Source organism: Carcharhinus amblyrhynchos, chromosome 2 (assembly GCF_965287045.1).
Source record: "Carcharhinus amblyrhynchos chromosome 2, sCarAmb.v2.hapA, whole genome shotgun sequence".
Classification (NCBI taxonomy): Eukaryota; Metazoa; Chordata; class Chondrichthyes; order Carcharhiniformes; family Carcharhinidae; genus Carcharhinus; species Carcharhinus amblyrhynchos.
In genome coordinates, this window is record NC_137325.1 from 25,621,068 (window position 1) to 25,640,538 (window position 19,471).

At 44.4% G+C, this 19,471-nt stretch overlaps 1 protein-coding gene across 1 annotated transcript in view; it reads left to right on the forward strand.

Annotated features, from left to right (window-relative positions):
* The window catches only part of stt3b (STT3 oligosaccharyltransferase complex catalytic subunit B), a 119,444-nt gene that overhangs the window by 84,970 nt on the left and 15,003 nt on the right, over nucleotides 1-19,471 (forward strand). Inside the window, exons 8-10 of the mRNA XM_080203610.1 lie at nucleotides 12,592-12,640; nucleotides 13,948-14,102; nucleotides 17,887-18,098. Of these exons, the coding sequence (XP_080059736.1) occupies nucleotides 12,592-12,640; nucleotides 13,948-14,102; nucleotides 17,887-18,098 (416 nt within the window). The remainder of the gene's footprint in view (nucleotides 1-12,591; nucleotides 12,641-13,947; nucleotides 14,103-17,886; nucleotides 18,099-19,471) is intronic.

Below are 19,471 nucleotides of genomic sequence, written 5' to 3' on the forward strand. Positions count from 1 at the left end.
AAAGGAACTCAAAATCTTTGACCAGCATGTAAGTAGTAAGAGGTGGAATGGGTCCTATTCCCTAGATATGGGGGAGGTGCCAGAAAATTGGAGACCAGCAAATGTGACGCCCTTATTGAAGAAAGGGTGCAAGTTCAATCCTATCAACCATAGGCTAATTAATCTAACATCAGTTGTTGGTAAGGTTTTGGAATCCTTATCAGGGAAAAGAGTCAACAGGCTTTTGTAGAGGTTTGAGTTAATTTAGAAGAGATGCTCCGATTTGTAAACGACAGATTGTGCTTGACTAATTTTATTTTGGATGAAATATATCGTTGAAGGTTGACGAAGGGAACGCAGTGGTAGTTGTCCATATGGATTTCAAGAAAGTGCCTGACTAGGTGCCATATAAAAGATTGGTTAACAAAACTGAGTCCAATACTCTGTTGTGTTTAGTTCTGGTCATCACATTTTCAGAAGGATGCAAATGTCCTTTGAGTGTGCAGAGGAAATTTACCAGAATGGTTCCAGGGATTGAGGGGGGGGTGGGTGGTGGGAGGGGGGCAGTGGTTTTATGTTAACAAGGTTATGTCGAAAAACTAAGGATTGTTCTCCTTGGAGCAAAGGAGTTTGAAGAGAGTTTTGATAGAGGTGTATGAGATTACAACAGATAAAGGTAGACCAGGAAAACATCTTCACTTTCTGATGGTACAAGGACTAAGGATTTAACATGCTGGGTTAGAGATGCAGGGGAATGAGAGGAAAATTTTTTTAATGGAGCTGGAACTCGCTGGCCACAATAGTGAATGTGGAAACAATCAGTGATTTCAAAAAGGAAAGGAAGAGAGTAAACTTCCAGGATTACAGTGACCGAATGGAGAAGTGATTGATCGGATCATTCCAACTGATTGGATTGCTCCATGGGGCCGGGGCATGACATGAACTTGATGGGCCAACTTGCTGTAAATGCTCTGACATACAGAAGTAGCATTGCAATTGAGAGAATAGTGTACTAACTGTAGCACCTTTAGATTTTAGGAGAGAAGAAAATGTGGTTTTAAGAATAGCTGTTTAGAGAGGTTTGATTTTATACAGTGTGATTATTAGATTTGATTTATCATTTAGCAAATGTTGCAGCTTCAAATAGTGGTGGCAATGCGAAGAATGTAGCAGTAAACAAATTGTATTGGGTTTTCTGGGGAAAGAAATCTAGTTGCTGAAACTGTTTAACAATTTTCAGGATCTATAGGCATTTGGAGAGACAAAGACTGATTAGGGACGGTCAGCTTGGCCTTGTGAATAGAAAATCGTGTATCACAAATTTGAGTTTTTTGAAAGGATAACCAAGAAGATAGATGAAGGCAATGCAGTTGATGTTGTCTACATGGACTTTAGCAAGGCCTTTGACAAGGTACCACAAGGTAGGTTGTTGCATAAGGTTAAATCTCACGGGACTTGGGGTGAGGTAGGCAATTGGATACAAAATTGGCCAATGACAGAAGGCAAAAGGATAGTTGTAAGGGTTGTTTTTAAAACTGGAAGCCTGTGACCAGTGGTGTGCCTCAAGGATCGGTGCTGGGACCATTGTTATTTATCATTAAAATAATGATTTGGATGAGAATTTAGGAGGCGTGGTTAGTAAGTTTGCAGATGACACTAAGATTGGTGGCACAGTGAACAAGGAAGGTGGTTGTTTAGGATTGCAACAGGATGTTGATCAATTGGGCCAGTAGGTTGATGATTGGCAGATGGAGTTTAATTTGGGTAAAGTAAGGTGGTGAATTTTGGTAGATCGAACCAGGGCAGGACTTCAGTTAATTATAGGGTGTTGGGGAAAGTTAAAGAACAAAAAAAGCTAGGGTTGCAGGTTCTTAGCTCCTTTGAAAGTGGAGTGATAGGTGGACAGGGTGATGAAGAAGGCATTTGGCATGTTGGGTTTCATTAGTCAGAACATTGAATACAGGAGTTGGGATGTCTTGTTAAAGTTGTACAAGACATTGGTAAGGCCACACTTGGATTACTGTGTACAGTTCTGGTCATCCTATTATAGCAAGGCTATTAAACTAGAAAGAGTGTAGAGAAGATTTACTAGGATGGTTTGAGGTATAAGGAGAGGCTGGATGAACGCGGACTTTTTTCTCTGGAGCGTGCAAAACTTGGGGGTGATCTTACAGACACCAATAAAATAATGAGGGACATAGATGAGGTAGATATTCAACATCTTTTCCCAATAGTAGGAGAGTCTAAAACTGGAGGGCATAGATTTAAGGGGAGAGATACAAAAGGGGCAATTTTGAGTATGTCTGGAATGAGCTGTCCGAGATAGAAGCGGGTACAATTTTGTCTTTTAAAAAGCATTTAGACAGTTACGTGGCTAAGATTAGTATAGAGGGATATGGGCCAAATGCAAGCAATTGGGACTAAGTGGTAAAAACTGGGCAGTATGGACAAGTTGGACCAAAAGGCCTGTTTCCATGCTGTAAACCTCTGTAACTCAACTTTGGTCTTTACTGAGTAGATACTCTTGAAAATTCATGGCTCCTCACTGAGTAGGTTATTTTTGTATGCAAGCTTGGATCCCTGATCTCAAAAATAAGTTTCTAATGGCAATTCTGAGACCAGGGTCTCCCAAGTTGCTATCAAGTCACACTTGATTATGAAAAGATGGCTTGAGAATGACGTCAGAGACGTAATGAAGAAAACGGATGCAGAAAAGGTAAAACTGCCCTCAAATAAAGAAATCCCTCATCTTGGAGTTAATCATACAGTCCCGACAGTGCAGAAGAGGCCATTCAGCCCATTGAGTCTACACCAACTCTGACAGTGTGTCTTACCCAAGCCCTTTTCCCCCACCCTATCCCTGAAACCACACACATTTACCATGGGTAGTCTAACCTACACACCTTTGGACTGAGAGGAATCCAGAGGAAACCCTCGCAGATACTGGGGGAACATGCAAACTCCACACAGACACCCAAGGCCAGAATCAAACTTGGGCTCCTGGTGTTGAGGGAGCAGTGCTAACCACTGTACCACCTCAAAGATATGTAGAATATTTTTCTGGATGCTGAACTGATTAATTTTGGAAAAAAACTGAATAAATTTCTGGAAGTATCTCAACTACTTGATGTCTCCAGCATGTTGAAACTGTGAGAAACGGTCAGATACTCACTTTATGATTCCCCCCCTTGAATCAACTACACGGATGAGTTCAGCTAACTGTCAGTTTATTCGATCTTGCAAGAAAGGGTGCCGTCCCGTGGGTACACACACCTTGCTTTACACAATCATAGTTTATATACATTTTTCCTAGATAACAATAGGACAGCCCTCCTTTCTTTATTGGGTACCACTCCTTAATCTCTTTACTGGGTGATCTCCTCCCTTGTTGACATCCCATTAACTCTAATCCAATCACCCCTTTTAAGGCTTAAATCGTTTTACCTCTCATCAATTCAGCTAACTCTTTTTCATTGTCCCGTAAATTGCTTACCCATTTATTTTATATGGTGTAAATCTCTTTTAGGCTATGCTGAAGACCCCGGGCGCCTGCCAGTCTCATGTTTTTTTTCTTCTTTTTCTGCGTGTTTCATCATCTGCTGGTCTTAGCGTTTAACCCCTCAGGTTACACTAACGGTTCTGTCATGGTTTCCGCCCCAGATGGCTTGACTCAAAAATTACACTACCGCTACCATCCCTCACAATCCCCCCTGTTTTTCTTACGCTTTGTAATTTTTGACATTCTTCTGGTGTTCCAGGCGTTCCAGCAGGTCGTGGGCCTGTTCATCCAGAGTTTTATCGCCTAAGAGGCTTATCCTCTCTTCCGTCTCTAAATTCATATTTATCACTTTTCCATTCAGGACATCCCCCCTAGTCAGGGCTGTTTCGATTAGCCGCTGAGCCAACCCCCGAACACAAGGGATGATACAACACCCTAGGGCGGCCAATACCCCTGCCGTTACCATGAAAGAGACAAGGACGGACATTACTACTCCTTTCCATTTGCCGAACCAAGCTTCCAACCACCTAGTGAGATCTAGGTCTGTACCCGAGTTCTCAGCTAGTTCATTAGCTAGGGTCGTTAGCCCTTCGAGGGCTCGGGTAATTGACCCATCGGGAGCTGTGTTATTTGGGATAAAGGTGCAGCATTCAGTTCCTATCATGACGCATACCCCCCCTTTCTCTGCTAGAATCATGTCCAGGGCTAGCCTGTTTTCCCAGGCCATTCTGCTGGTTGCGTCCAATTGTTCCGCTATCCCGCTTATCGCATTTCGGGTATAATTAACAAACCTCTGTTGATTATAATAGATATAGTTGATCCAATCTACATTCTTGTTGACAGTCACCCACCAGAACAGGGATTCAAATCCTGCTGCTATCTGGCTCCTGGCTTTGTACTCATCAGGGACCCCCCTAGGGACCCCTATGGCGTCCAGATATATTCGTTCATCAAAAGAACCCGGGAGGCTCCTTTTCCCTCGTTCTTTTCCACGGGGTCCCTGATGTTCGAATGCCAGGGTAAAGGGTACGGCCAATTGGATAAGTGCACAAGTGCCCTTCCATTTCTGAGGTAAAATGGGTCTCAAAGTCCTCCCTCCACAGTACCACCATAGATCAGCTCTAGGTACCTGGATTTGGGAGTAGTTTCCTCCCTCGGTGGTGTCGCTGACTTCCTTAACTGTTCCACACCTATCGAAGCTTCCCACTTCCCTGTCCAATCCATCCCCAGTCCGGGTGATACAGGTGTGATGTATCCCCGTTACTCCGGAAAAAGGGGGGGGTTGAGACGCCCTGTTCAGTTTGATTGGGGGAAATGTCAGGCTCAAGGAGCGACAAGTGGGGTCTCCCCAAGCCTCTCTGTTTTGATACAGTTTCACCATACACTCCATTTCAGCTGGTTCTTTATCCCATCCCAGCGGGAATGGGACCACCTGGGGAGTTGGCCGGCTACTGGTGCACGCATAACAGTTACCTTTTCCGACACTTTGTACTGTATATTTGACCCATTCTATCCAGGTGTTCGCTTCCCTGAATCCCGTTTCTATTTCAATGGTCTCTCTTAAATCCTTTACCTCCACTACCCTGACTTCTCCCGAGACTCCCCGGCTAGGGGCGGAGGAGTTCCTGGTTTCGGCATTTTTGACTGTAACCCGCACACAACACAGGGCCGCCCCCACCCTCCCTGTGTGTTCCTTGATCTTGACCCCAAAAACTTGTCCGTCGAGGCCCTCTGTCCCACCGTCGTCTGACTTTTTTATGGTGAGGTAGAGGGGGTTACATTGGTTTAGCTTACAGTCTCTGGGAAAGATCTTCCGTGGAACCAGTGATACTTTCTCGCGAATCCTTAACTTAACGTCTTCATTTAACCCCCCTACTTGACAAGATTCTACTTTCCCCTGTTCATTTTTAGTACACTTTGGGTTCTTATCGAAGACAAGTAATTCTATTTCCCTCCCCTGGTATCTCTTCTGCCCCGTAAGGTCGTCTTTGCAGGGTACCATTCGACAGAGGTCGATCTCAATTACCTGTGCCTGGGGTGATTGGATTATAGTAAGGGAGTACACTTGGGCCGCCTGCCCAGCACCTATGCCCCCATAGAGTAAACATATTATTAGTAACATCCCGCTATTGCCGTATATTGCCCAAATTGACATATCAAAAATCAAGTCCAATCAGTTCTTCGCGGTGTGGTGGCCAGGAGTAGGCACTTCTTCTGCTGGTTCTGGCACCGGTCCTTTCACTCGAGTGTAATGCGTCCAGCCTTTCTCAGCTGTGCGGATAGCCGTTTCCGTGGTCAGAAGTACTAAGTAGGGACCATCCCAGATCGGTTCTAAAGTCCGGAGTTTCCAGTTCTTGATTAGGACCCAATGCCCTGGCTTGATGGTGTGTATCGCAAACTCGAGAGGTGGTGTCTGTGCCAGGAGTCCCTGTTGGCGTAAATGAGATAGAGCAGACCCCAGGACCTCAACATATTTATGCACAAATACATCGCGGGACTCGAATGTGGGGAGTTCCCCTTTTGGCCCATTAAAGGGGAGACCGAACATTATTTCGTATGGGGACACCCCCAAGTCCTGCCGTGGCTGCGTTCGTATTTGCAGCAAGGCAAGGGGAAGGCACTTGGTCCAGGGCAACCCGGTCTCTGTCCTGAGTTTTGTCAGCTGTTTTTTAATAGTCTGATTCATTCTTTCCACCTTGCCCGAGGACGGGGGATGCCAAGGGGTGTGGAAATCCCAGCTTACCCCCACTGCCCGCACTATGTTCTGTAGGACAGTGGACGTAAACTGGCTCCCCTGGTCTGAATCGATGGCCCGGGGGAGTCCGTATCGTGGGATAATTTGTTCGAGAAGGACCTTGCTAACCTGTGTCGCCGATGCTGTGGCGGTTGGGTACGCCTCAACCCACCCTGTCAAGTGGTCCACTATTACCAAAAGATATTTCAGGCGCCCTATGGGGGGGAGTTCGGTATAATCCACTTGGATATACTCGAAGGGCCTATAGGCTGGGCTTCTCCCTCCTTGCTTCGTATTCTGTCTCAGTCCTTTTTTATTTATCTTCCGACAAATTACACAATCTTTCGTGACTTGCTTAGCCACAGTGTATAAACCGGGATGTGCTTACTGACGCAGAAATGCATCGCACATCGCCTGTGTCCCCCAGTGTCCTCCCCGATGGAGATGACTAATTATGTCTCTGGTCATCGGTCGGTTTAATAGTTGTCGACCATCGGGTAATGTCCATTTCCCTCTTTCATCTTTCTGACCCCCAAGTGATTTTAGCTCGGCTTCTTCCTTTTCGCTAAATGCTGGTGTTTCTATTACTTCAGACACTTGGGGCACCCAGACCAAGCAGTCCACTATCTCCTCCTCCGTCCCTGCCAATTTTGCTTGTTCGTCCGCCAACTGGTTCCCCTTTGTCTCTATCCCATTGTCTCTCTGGTGTCCTTTTACATGGACCACAGCAATTTCCCGTGGCCCCAGCAGGTCTTTTAATATTTTAGTAACCAATTCCTCATGTATCAATTCTTTTCCCCTACTATTTATCATTCCCCTTTCCTTCCAAATTTTTCCAAAAGTGTGTACCACCCCGAACGCATACTTGGAGTCGGTGTAGATGGTCCCTATCAATCCCTCTAAGCCCTTGAGAGCCCGGTGTAGAGCATATAATTCACATGTCTGGGCAGACCAGACATTAGGCAGTCGCCCCCTTTCTACCAAATTCCAGCCAGCTTCACTAATGATCGCGTATCCATTATGCCTTTTTCCGTTTACCACCCGGGAGGATCCATCTATATACCATCGCTTTCCAGTGTGAAGAGGGGAGTCCCTTAGATCCTCCCTTACCTTACTCTGGAGATCTATTACGTCCGAACAGCAATGTTCGAGTCCCTCGCCTTCTTCCCCCTTCCAGAGGAATTCAGCTGGGTTCTGACAGGAATTGACCTCTATCTTAAGATCGTCCCGATCTAGCAAAATGGCCTCATACTTCAAGATTCTTGAGTCCGTCAGCCATCTCCCAGCCCTCTGATTTAAAATAGTCCTAACCTGGTGGGGGGTAATGACCGTCAAGGGTGCCCCAAATGTCAGCTTCCTACTTTCTTCCACCAATTTGGCCGTGGCAGCCACCGCCTGGACACATTCTGGCCAGCCTCGGGAAACTGGGTCCAGTATCTTTGATAAGAATGCCACTGGCTTCCTTTTTCCCCCCCAATCTTGGGTTAAAACGCCGAGGGCGGTTCCCTGTTTCGCATTTACAAAGAGTCTGAATGCCTTACTGAAATCTGGCAAGCTCAAGACTGGCGCGGTCATCAATTTCTGTTTCAGGGTCTCAATTAGTTCCTCCTCTTTCTCGTCCCACTGGATTTTGTTAGGAGCCCCCTCTACAAGTTTTAGGTACAGACCCTTGGTTAGGGGGGCATAGCCATCTATCCATAATCGGCAATAACCTAAGAGTCCCAAAAACATTCGTAGCTCTCTCTTAGTTCCCGGGAGTCCCAGTTCAACTATTCCCCTCACCCTTTCCGGACTTATTCTCTTCTGTCCCTGGCTTATCAAGTGTCCCAGATACTTAACCTCTCTTTCTGCATATTGGAGCTTCTTCTGGCTCACCCTTAGTCCCTGTCCTGCCAAATAATTCAGAAGGGTATTTGTTCCCGCTATGACCTCCGCTTCTGTGGGTCCAGACAACAGGAGGTCATCCACATACTGTATGAGTTTTAGGGCTGGGGAAAGGATCAGTCCCTCTAATACCTGCTCTAAAATCTGACCAAACAAATTTGGCGATTCGGTGAACCCCTGGGGAAGCACTGTCCAGCGGTATTGCTGCTTCCTGCCCGTGTCAGGGTCCTCCCACTCGAAGGCGAATAAGTCTCTACTGGCCTCGTTCAACGGGCAGGCCCAGAAGGCGTCCTTTAAATCCACTACACTGAACCATTCATGTTCTGGGAGTATCCGCCCCAGTATAGTGTATGGGTTCGGCACCACCGGGTGTCGTACCTGTACAATCTTATTGATTTCCCTCAAGTCTTGGACCATTCTGTAACTGCCGTCAGACTTTCGGACTGGCAAAATGGGAGAGTTATATCTCGACATACATGGTTCCACCAGCCCATCACTTCTCAGGTCTTTCATCACTTCTTTCAGGCCCTGTCTCCCTTCCCGGGAGATAGGATACTGACGTATCTTGACAGAGGGGCTCTGGGGCTTAAGATCAATTTTTACAGGCTGAATCGAGAGTCGCCCTCTGTTTCCCTTGGCCGTCCATACTCTAGAGTCTATACCCGTGAGTCGGTCCTCGCTAAGGTATGACATAGTTACCACCAGGTCTTCGTCGTCCCCTACATTTATTCGGAGCCCGAAGCGGATTATCAGGTCCCGCCCCAACAGACCATAGGGGAGATGAGGGAGGTGGAGGAGCTCTGCTAAAAGCTCCTCTTCCTCCCATTGTAGTACCTGTGGTTCAAATAGTTTCGCCCTAAATACCCCTCCCTTTACTCCTGATATGTTCAACATTTTAGTTTGGTAATTGGCTCCTGTAGGATAGATTGGGATTGAGGATCTGCCTGCCCCCGTGTCGACTAAAAATGTAACATCCTCCTTTTGTGGACCCACCTTTAAATTTACCAGGGGTTCTTGGTAGGTCCTTTTTCCGATTCTCCCCTGACCCCTCTAATCAACCTCACATTCCATTTCATAAATCCCTTCTCGTTCCTTCTTAAATTCAGGACACTCTCTTTTGAAGTGTCCCGGTTTCCCACAGTGGTAACACCCGGCCGCCCGGGGCCGGTCACCACCGTAAAATTCTCCTCGTCCTCTACCTCGGCCCCTCCTGGCCCCCCCTTCCTTCCAACCTCCCCTTGACCTTCCTCTACCTACTGTATATCCTTCATCCGTTATCCCGGTGGACTTACATACTTCCCTAACGGCTGCCACCATCATCTTTGCCTTCTGCTTTTCCTTTACAACCTCTCTCTGCACAAAGACCTTCTGCGCTTCCCGCAATAATTCCGCCATGTCCTTCCCACTCCAATCCTCAATCTTTTGTAGTTTTCTCTGGATATCTGGCCAGGATTTCGTTACAAAATTAATTTTTAGCATTCCCTTTCCAATTTCATCATCAGGATCGATTCCTGAATATTTGCGGACAGACTCCCTCAGTCTGTCTCAGAACATGCTGGGTGATTCATCTTTTCCTTGCCTAATATCAAATGCTTTTGCCACATTCTGCTGCTTGGGGACACATGTCTGGATCCCCCGAATTATAAGATTCCGGAGGTCCGACATGTTTGTCCGCCCTTCCTGGGTATTATGATTCCAATTTGGATCCTCAAGAGGGTATTTTTGATCTCCCCTGAGTTGTTCTTGCTGTTGGTGATCCCTATCCCAAATTTCCATGGCCCTATTTCGGATCATAACTCCTTCATCGTAGTTGAATAATATGCTCATTATGGCCCGGAGTTCCCCCCAAGTATACATGCTTGGACCCAGGAATTGGTCAAGTTGTGTCGCTACCGCGACAGGGTCCTCTAGGAGAGGGGGCAACTCCTTCCTAAGTTGTCGGATGTCTGCCGAGTTAAGAGGCACCACCACGAACCCTGTCTCTCTTTGTCCGAAGGGAACCTCCCTGAGAGGGTGCATTTCCACCTCGGGCGCTGAAGCCCCATTATTCTGCTGTTGTTCCAGGGACTGTTTTATTACCAACCTCTCGGACCTCCGCAGACCCTCAACTGGGGGTCCGCCTCCTGTGCCGTTCTCAAGATTTATGAGATCTTCCCCTCGGGGCCCTTGGGCCCCATTATTATTTGGTTGATATGCAGGGGGTACATTTGGTACAGGAGGGGGTGGCGGCAGGAGGTTGTCAAGAGGGTCCCATTGCCCCGGTCTGCTCTGTGGGATCATTGGATACAGGGAGACTGGCTGTGGCGATCTACTCATCGCGCCCACCCAACAGGCAGCGTACTTACTTTCCTCGGGGTTAAAGGGTTGTTTACTATTAACATATAAATTTAATATCTGACAGACCCAATCCTCATCCGATCCATATTTTGGCCACAATACAGATGGTTTCCGGATTGGTTCCTTCGTCCACACAAAACAACAATATTTTATCATAACCTTTTTTAAGTCCTTAGTCTTTCGGTCCCCATCCCAATTTTCTAACTGTATCCCCAGAGGACTGTCGGGGGGTATTCCCTTTTCATCATTATTATTTCCCGGTTTCCCATCCTTACTCTTGGACGGTTTACCTCCCATGGTTAGTCTTCAGTTGTCGTCTTGGACACAAGTTAATTTATTTGTGCCCTCAGATCAAACTGTCATAACCATAAAGTCGTCAAGGAAGAAAATGACTCTCACCCTTAATCAGCCGAATTCCCGGGAGAGAAATTTCTTACCTTGATCCGTGCACGGAGTTGTCCGACTTCTTCCAATGATGTGTATACCCCCTCACAGATTTCAGTCACAGTCCTAGCAGTCCTAGTGTATAGAAGTCATCCGTGTGATTTCCAGGGTCCAGAATTATCTCAACTGAGTGGTTTCAGATTCCCCTCCTCCCAGACCAAAACGACGTTTTTACGTGTAAATATACACTAGACGCGTCTTATTCCATCGATTTGGTCTAGTCGAGGGAAACCCCCGTTATAATTCCAGATCCCGGACGAGCCCCCAATTGTGAGAAACGGTCAGATACTCACTTTATGATTCCCCCCCTTGAATCAAATACACGGATGAGTTCAGCTAACTGTCGGTTTATTCGATCTTGCAAGAAAGGGTGCCGTCCCGTGGGTACACACACCTTGCTTTACACAATCATAGTTTATATACATTTTTCCTAGATAACAATAGGACAGCCCTCCTTTCTTTATTGGGTACCACTCCTTAATCTCTTTACTGGGTGATCTCCTCCCTTGTTGACATCCCATTAACTCTAATCCAATCACCCCTTTTAAGGCTTAAATCGTTTTACCTCTCATCAATTCAGCTAACTCTTTTTCATTGTCCCGTAAATTGCTTACCCATTTATTTTATATGGTGTAAATCTCTTTTAGGCTATGCTGAAGACCCCGGGCGCCTGCCAGTCTCATGTTTTTTTTCTTCTTTTTCTGCGTGTTTCATCATCTGCTGGTCTTAGCGTTTAACCCCTCAGGTTACACTAACGGTTCTGTCATGGTTTCCGCCCCAGATGGCTTGACTCAAAAATTACACTACCGCTACCATCCCTCACAAAACCAATGAAGTACTTTTGAAGTGTAGTCACACTTGTAGGAAACATGACCACCCAGCAAACATCCACGATTAGCAATGTGATGATGACTAATTTACCTTTGATGTTGGCTGAGAGAAAATTTGGCCAGGTCACCAAGGATAATTTCCCTGCTCTGCTCTTCAAAATAGTACTTTTGGAATCTTTCATGTCCATCCTAGCAGACGGATGAGGCCTTGATTTAAAATCTCATCTGAAAGAGGCACCTTTGACAGTGAAGCACTCCAACAGTACTGCGCAAGAGTGTTGGCCTGGAATGAGACTTTGGTTTAAAATTTTGTGACTCAGAGGTAAGATTGTTACCAACTTCGCCATGGTTGATACTGATATTACAGTCTTGGTAATCATGAGAGATGATTCCTTCCAAGCTGGGGACAAGGAGGCTTGTCTGAGGGAGGTTGAATAACAGAAATGGAGGCATAAGTGAATATTGTGCAGCTTCAGAAAGTTATTTGAAATTTAATCGGGAAGTAAAATGTGCAAAACTTATCCTACGATGGTATGGTATGGTCTGGTCTGTCATCATGTAAGTTTTGCATATATAGAAAGATTTAGCTGTTGCCTGTTCTATGCTTGATTTGGCTTGAGTGAAGATATAATGCGAGGAGAATCTTGTACAGCTGCATTTGTATCCCTTTTGCTAGTCATGATAAGTGGTTAGAGTTGCAGATTTCTTCGGTCTGTGTTGCGTTCCAGAACACAGTGGATCTTGAAATGGTGTCTTAATTTTTCTGTTGAAATTTATGATGAATTTGCAATTGCCTGATCACATAGATGTTTTTAGATTAAATTTAAAGTGCATATTTATCAGCTGTTTGCATTTAGTAAATAGTGCAAATTCTTTTCTTCCAGGCTATATTGCACCATGGAGTGGGAGATTTTATTCACTCTGGGATACAGGGTAAGATGTTTAAGACCATGATTTTTGTTTGATGGGGTGAGTGAAAAAGAGAGAATTGTATTTGTTGGCATAGAATAGTTCATGAATGTAAAGACTAGCTCTAACAATTCTGAAATTACTCCAGTTCAGTGATCAACAATCCAAGGTATCAAATAGTTTGATTGTTTCCTAAGATATTGTTAGGTTCTTGAAAAAATTGAGATTTGATGTTTACAGTCATACTGGTGCACTTGCATTGCAAGTAGGGAAAACTAATTTACTTGGCATGCAATTGAAGAATAAACTGTCATTTATAGTGTTCCAATAGTTAATGTTCAAACTCCTTGTTACTTTTATTGCTGGGGATGCTGTTGAGATTATAGCAATCAAAATCTATTTTTTCAATACCGTAAAATTTTTTAGTACCACTCAGTGACCTTTAAGTCCAAGTAAACCTTCTTCAGTTCATCTCTCTGGGCTATTTACTCAGATAATTGTTTCAATTGATAGCTGCCAATGAAATACTTTTGAAGTGTAGTCACACTTGTAGGAAACATGACCACCCAGCAAGCTCCCACGAACAGCAATATGATAATGACCAATTTACCTGTGTGATGTTGGCTGAAAGAAATTTTGGCTAGGTTGCCAAGGGTAATTTCCTTGCTCTGCTTTTCAAAGTAGTACTTTTAGAATCTTTTCACATTAGATTTGACATTAGATTTGCTGACCCCATGCTAAATTGACCAGAGTGGGATGCACCCTGCCCTCTTGATGGAACATTTAGTTAGTGGTGCTTGTGTCTGTTATTCATAGGAAGGGTGTGCTTATTTTTTCTTTCCAGTAGCGGGACTGGCAATACCATCACCTAGAATTTTCATAATTATTTTGTTTTTATTATAGCAGTGAATAGGGAACTTGAACCAGCATGATTGGGGATTAAATTCTCTCTCTGTCTGCCATTCTCCTTCAATTGTGGACAGGATTGGAAATATGGTGTAGAATTTTCATGAAACAAAGTGGTTTTTAACTGTAAGAAATCCATGCTGTAGTGTTCAACAGTGTTGACAAAAGTGCAGTAACTCTGGAGGTCTGAAGTGGAGTAGTCAGGATAAGTATCAGACATGATACAAGTTCAAAAAGCTCCTCCCAGCTATAGGTGGTGTGGTTTGCAATTGGACCCAACTGGAAACTTGATAACAGAATACACAGATTGCAAATACATCCTACTTATCTACTTTGTGTGCACTGATGTTGTAGGATCCTGTTCATTTTCTCCATACAGATGTGATGTAACACGTACAAACTGATCTTCATGATTTGTTCTGTAGATACGCAAAAATACACATTCCCATCATTGCCTCTGTGTCTGAACATCAACCTACAACATGGGTTTCCTTCTTTTTTGACCTTCATATATTAGTCTGCACTTTCCCAGCCGGCCTATGGTTCTGCATCAAAAACATCAATGACGAAAGAGTATTTGGTAAGGAAACATGCCGATAATCAAATCTATTTTAGATTTATTGTTAAAATCTCCACAGTTTAAAAGAAAACTTGTTGAAAATACCACAGTCAAACTTGCACTTCAACCTTACAACCTTTCTAACAGTGGAGTATATAATTAAGTTGAAAAGTTGTTTTTATATACCTGTAAAGCAGTAGAAAACTGTTTGTGAGGATGGAGAATTGAGCAGAGAAAGCTTTGTCACATCAGGAAATTTTCAGGTAACAGATCCGACGTGAGAAACTGGAGAGCCAACTTCCTGTTACTATTTCTTGTGTAGTCAGTAGGAATGTTATGGAAGCAGCAGGATTTGGAGGCTATGCGAATGGCCAAATGTTTGGCAGATAAAATAATGTGGAGAAATGAGGTTATCCAGATGGGTAAGAACAACAGAAATATGGAGTATATCTTAAATGGTGAGAGACTGAGAAGTGTTGAGCTTCAAAGTGACCTTGTTCATGAGTTACTGAAAGCTAACATGCACGTTCAGCAAGCAACTAAGACGGAAAATGATATGTTGGCTGTTATTACAAGATAATTTGAGTATAGGGGTAAAGATGCCTTTATATAGAGCCTTGGTAATGCGCCTGGAATATAGTTATGTGCAGTTCTGTTCTCACTTAAAGATATTCTTGCCATAGAGGAAGTGTAATAAAGGTTCACTAAATTTATCCCTGGCTTGGAGAGTATGTCCTGTAGGAAAAATTAAATAGACTGGGCCTTTATTCTCTGGTGGAGGCGGGGGGAGGTGGGGGTGGTTTGAAGAATGAAATGCGATCTCAATCAGATATGCAAAATTCTTACAGGGCTGAGCACAGTAGATGCAGAAGGATGTTTCCCTTGGATGGCGGATGTAGAGAGACTGCCTCAGAGTTAAAGACAGGCTATTTGGGACAGTGGTGATGAGGAATTTCTTCACTCGAGGGTGATGAATATTTGGAATTTTCCAGCCCAGAGTTCAGTGGGGAGTTTGGTTTGAGTATGGCCAAAACTGCAATTGATAGACGTCTGTTTAAAATCAGCAAGGCGTAGGGGAACAGTGCAGGAAAATGGTGTTAGAAGAGCAGCCACGATCTTAGTGAATGACGGAATGGGCTGGAAGTGCTGAATATCAAAGAACAAAGAGCATCCCAGCACGGGAAACAGGCCCTTCGGCCCAACAAGCCCGCGCCGCCGCATCTTCCCACACCTACCCTGCCCTGTGTGTATGTGAGTGGAACCCCTAATGTAGCCAGATTCAGGGGAGAATAGTGTCAATTTGGTACACCAATCAGCCTAAGAGCACATCTTTGGGGTGTGGGAGGAAACCGGAGTGTCCAGAGGAAACCCACGCAACCACAGGGAGAATGCGCAAACTCCCAGACACAGGCCCAAATCCATGTATCTGCACAGCTAGCAGTGATAGTCACTGAGCTGTTGCGGCGCCCGTCTGCTGGTCCAGGATTAAGCACACACAACGACACGAAGTACTAGGCCACTCCCGGAACCTCCAAGAGCAGCCCACGCACGACCCACCGTGTGTATGCCCCTCGTTTGACAACAAGGTGGACCGACCCTGTGGAATAAAAAGACAATACGTTAACATATAAAACTACATTTCCGGTGTCGTCCCGAGGCTCTGACCCTATTTAATACCCTCTACTATCACCCTCCATCCTTGCTTCGCTCATGTGTCTATCTAAGTAAACCTTAAACAAGTCCAATGTGCCTGCCTCCACCACCCTACTCGGTAGCGCGTTCCATACCCCCACGACCCTCTGCATGAAAAACCTTCCTCTCATATCCAAATTGTACTTCTCCCCCATCACCCTTAGATCGTGACCTCTCATAATTGTCCCCAATCTAGGGAAAAGCCTACCACTGTTTACTCTATCTATCCCCTTCAGTATTTTATATACCTCTATCATATCACCCCTTAATCTCCGTCTTTCTAAGGAGAAGAGCCCCAGTTTCTCCAACCTTTCCTCGTAACTCAGTCCTTCCATGCCAGGCAACATCCTGGTAAACCTCCTCTGCACCCTCTCCAGGGTCTCCACGTCCTTCCAGTAGTAAGGTGACCAGAACTGGATGCAGTACTCCAAATGCGGTCTAACCAACATTCTGTACAACTGAAGCATTAGACGGCAGCTCTTATGCTCTATACCCCAGTATACTATGTCCTACTGTTTCTATGTACTATACATACTATGTCCTACTGTTTCTGTTTCATATGTTCTGAAAGGGGTTCAGATTTGTTGGCAGGTCAACCCTGGCAGAGTTGCTGCCTTGGAGATTGGCTGTTCAAGCTCCCAATGATCCTTACCTGGTCTTGAATATATTCCTTTTTGTTTGAGAATGAGTCCCAGCATATGAATGCATATCGCTTCTAGCAAGGATAAATGAACCACATTAAGAGCTTGCCTGACTATCTTAAATTAGTTTTAGTGTAGTGTATTCGGGATTGCTCAAGTGCTACCCAATTGTGGAATGACAACTAACTGCAAGTTTTAAGATTCAGGAGTTACAGATTACCTAAAAAAAAGTCCTCACTTGCGTCGACTTGCTTGCTTCTTCCACTGTGACCTGTTTGTTTACATGCCTCTTCACACAGTGCTTTCACCCTGATTCCTTCCTTTTCCTGCTCTTGGCCTTTTCACCCTCCCAGCCCTTCCACCCACACTGTCTGACCACCTCAGGAACTTAGGGAATCTATTGTTCCCATTGCTTCCTCATTGGCAATATCTCAACCGATCAGAGTTGACTTGCCAACCAGTAGGTAGCACCCTTTTCTGCTGTAGCATAAATTGTTGCAATCGTTTAAAATTTGGCATACCTGCATGTGTCCTGATGAGTGCAAGATGAAACGTTTTGGCAGCATGTCTCCCTTTTGAGCAGTATTCAAGTTTTGCACTCTCAAGTGACTGGATTAAATCAAATATTCTAGTTCCTGCAGATTGAGAATTCAAATTGCTGTATGCCAATTTGAGCGCTCAAATTATCATTTAACACGTGAGGTTTTGTCCCTGTGTGTGCACATAAAGTGAGGAAGATAAGTTCATACAATCTGTTTTTCTGCAACCATTTAAATTTGATTAAAATAGGCCATTAGTTCAAGGAAAAGGTCAGCTGGCTGCTTTGAAAATGTTAATGTGCTTTTAAAGTTGGGTTTAGAAATCTGAAAGCAATACATTTTACTAATCAGTTCTGGATTAAATACTGTCAACAAATCATTTGGCTGGGGTGTACTGTTTTCTGGTTAGGTAAGAGACCTGTGCCTAAAAACAGGAGGAAAGATAGAGAAGCAGAGAGCATGCTCGTAAATTAATTCCATCATTCTTTGGTGTTTTTAAAAAAATTTATGAAAACTGCCAGTGAACTTATCAAATGAGATGATTTTGACATCAAGAAGCATATACTTCTCCAAATCACAATAGGGTTGTTGTTAAACAATGATTAAGGATCCTATATATTGCGCATTACGTTTCTTGAGCTTTGTTTTGTGTTCTGATTTGTTAAAATTAGTGAGAAATATTATTGTCACCATTTTAATACTGAGTATAAATGTGTGCATTTTGGGAGATGCCAGTTGTACATTTAGTACAGATTTACGTAGCAAACTGTCTGTATGAATCCAAACTGTTGATTGCAGCCTAAGTAATGTGTACAAAGCATACTGGTGGCCAGAATTGGTTGGATTTCAGAATACTGGTTCTGGAAGAAGGGGCTTTTATTTCTGTTTGTAATTTGAGTGTAAGCTGATACCCATGATCTAAACTCTCCACAGTTGCCCTTTATGCAATCAGTGCTGTGTACTTTGCCGGAGTCATGGTACGTCTGATGCTGACTCTCACTCCAGTTGTCTGCATGCTTTCTGCCATTGCTTTCTCCAATGTCTTTGAACACTATCTGGGTGATGACACACAGAGGGAAAGTCCACCTGTTGAGGACAGCAGTGATGAGGACGACAAGAGGAATTCGGGGAATCTCTATGACAAGGTAAAGCACTTAAACACAGCAATAGAGTTTTCTCCACAGAAAAATGGGTTAAGAATTGTTATTACATTGCTGGTGGACATGAGCTTTCAATCAAAAAATAGTTCCTCATCATTGTGGATGCGAGTCAAAACCTCCTAGACCACAAATGGAAGGAAATGAAATTTGATAGCAAAACCCCAAGACAGTCATGTGGTCTAAAGGCCAATTGCAGCAGTACATTACTGGGGAACTAATATTTATTCAATAGAAGGACCACAAGTGAGACACAACTTTTGATGTGCATTGAAACTTCCCTGAAGCTTAGGTTTTTAGAAGTAGATTTTTGTTTTTTTTTAAATTTGACAATGAGCCATTTTATTATTTAAAAATGAGTCATTTTATGTAGAATCAATATATTAGGAACAGTTGTTAGAGTGGTACCTAGGTGGCCACAGCTCTTCATTCTTCCCTTTGTGCCTTAGCGATGGCTTGTGGTGCAGAATTCCTTATTCTTAACCACCCTCCGTATAAGGTAATTTTTTTCTTTTCCCTTTTAATTATCTTGTGGCCATCATACAATGTGTCCCGTCTTGTTACAATTCATCATGATCTGGAAGACCTCTGCTGTGCCATCACTTAATCTTTTCCCATGGGCAAAAAAATCCTAACACAGCAAGGTCTTAACTTACCCTTATAGAACATAGAACACCACAGCACAAACAGGCCCTTCGGCCCACAAGTTACGCCGATCACATCTATACCTACTAAGCCATAGACCTATCTATAACCCCCAATCCCATTAGATCCCATATACTCATCCAGAAGTCTTTTAAAAGACCCCAGCGAGTTTCCACCACCACCGATGGCAGCCGATTCCATTCGCTCACCACCCTCTGAGTGAAAAACTTACCCCTAACATCTCCTCTGTACTTGCTTCCCTGCACCTTAAATCTGTGTCCTCTCGTAGCGACCATTTCAGCCGGGGAAATAGCCTCTGAGAATCCACCCTATCTATTCCTCTCAACATCTTATAAACCTCTATCAGGTCGCCTTTCAACCTTCGTCTCTCCAGGGAGAAGAGTCCCAGCTCCCTCAACCTATCTTCATAAGGCATGCCTCCCAATCCAGGCAACATCCTTGTAAATCTCCTCTGCACCCTTTCAATAGCTTCCACGTCCTTCCTATAGTGAGGCGACCAGATCTGCGCACAGTACTCCAAGTGGGGTCTGACAAGGGTCTTATGAAGTTGCAGCATTACCTCCCGACTCCTAAACTCAATCCCTCGATCAATGAAGGCCAGTACACCATACGCCGCCTTGACCACATCCTCCACCTGCGAGGCTGATTTAAGAGTCCTATGGACCCAGACCCCAAGATCCTTCTGCCCTTCAACA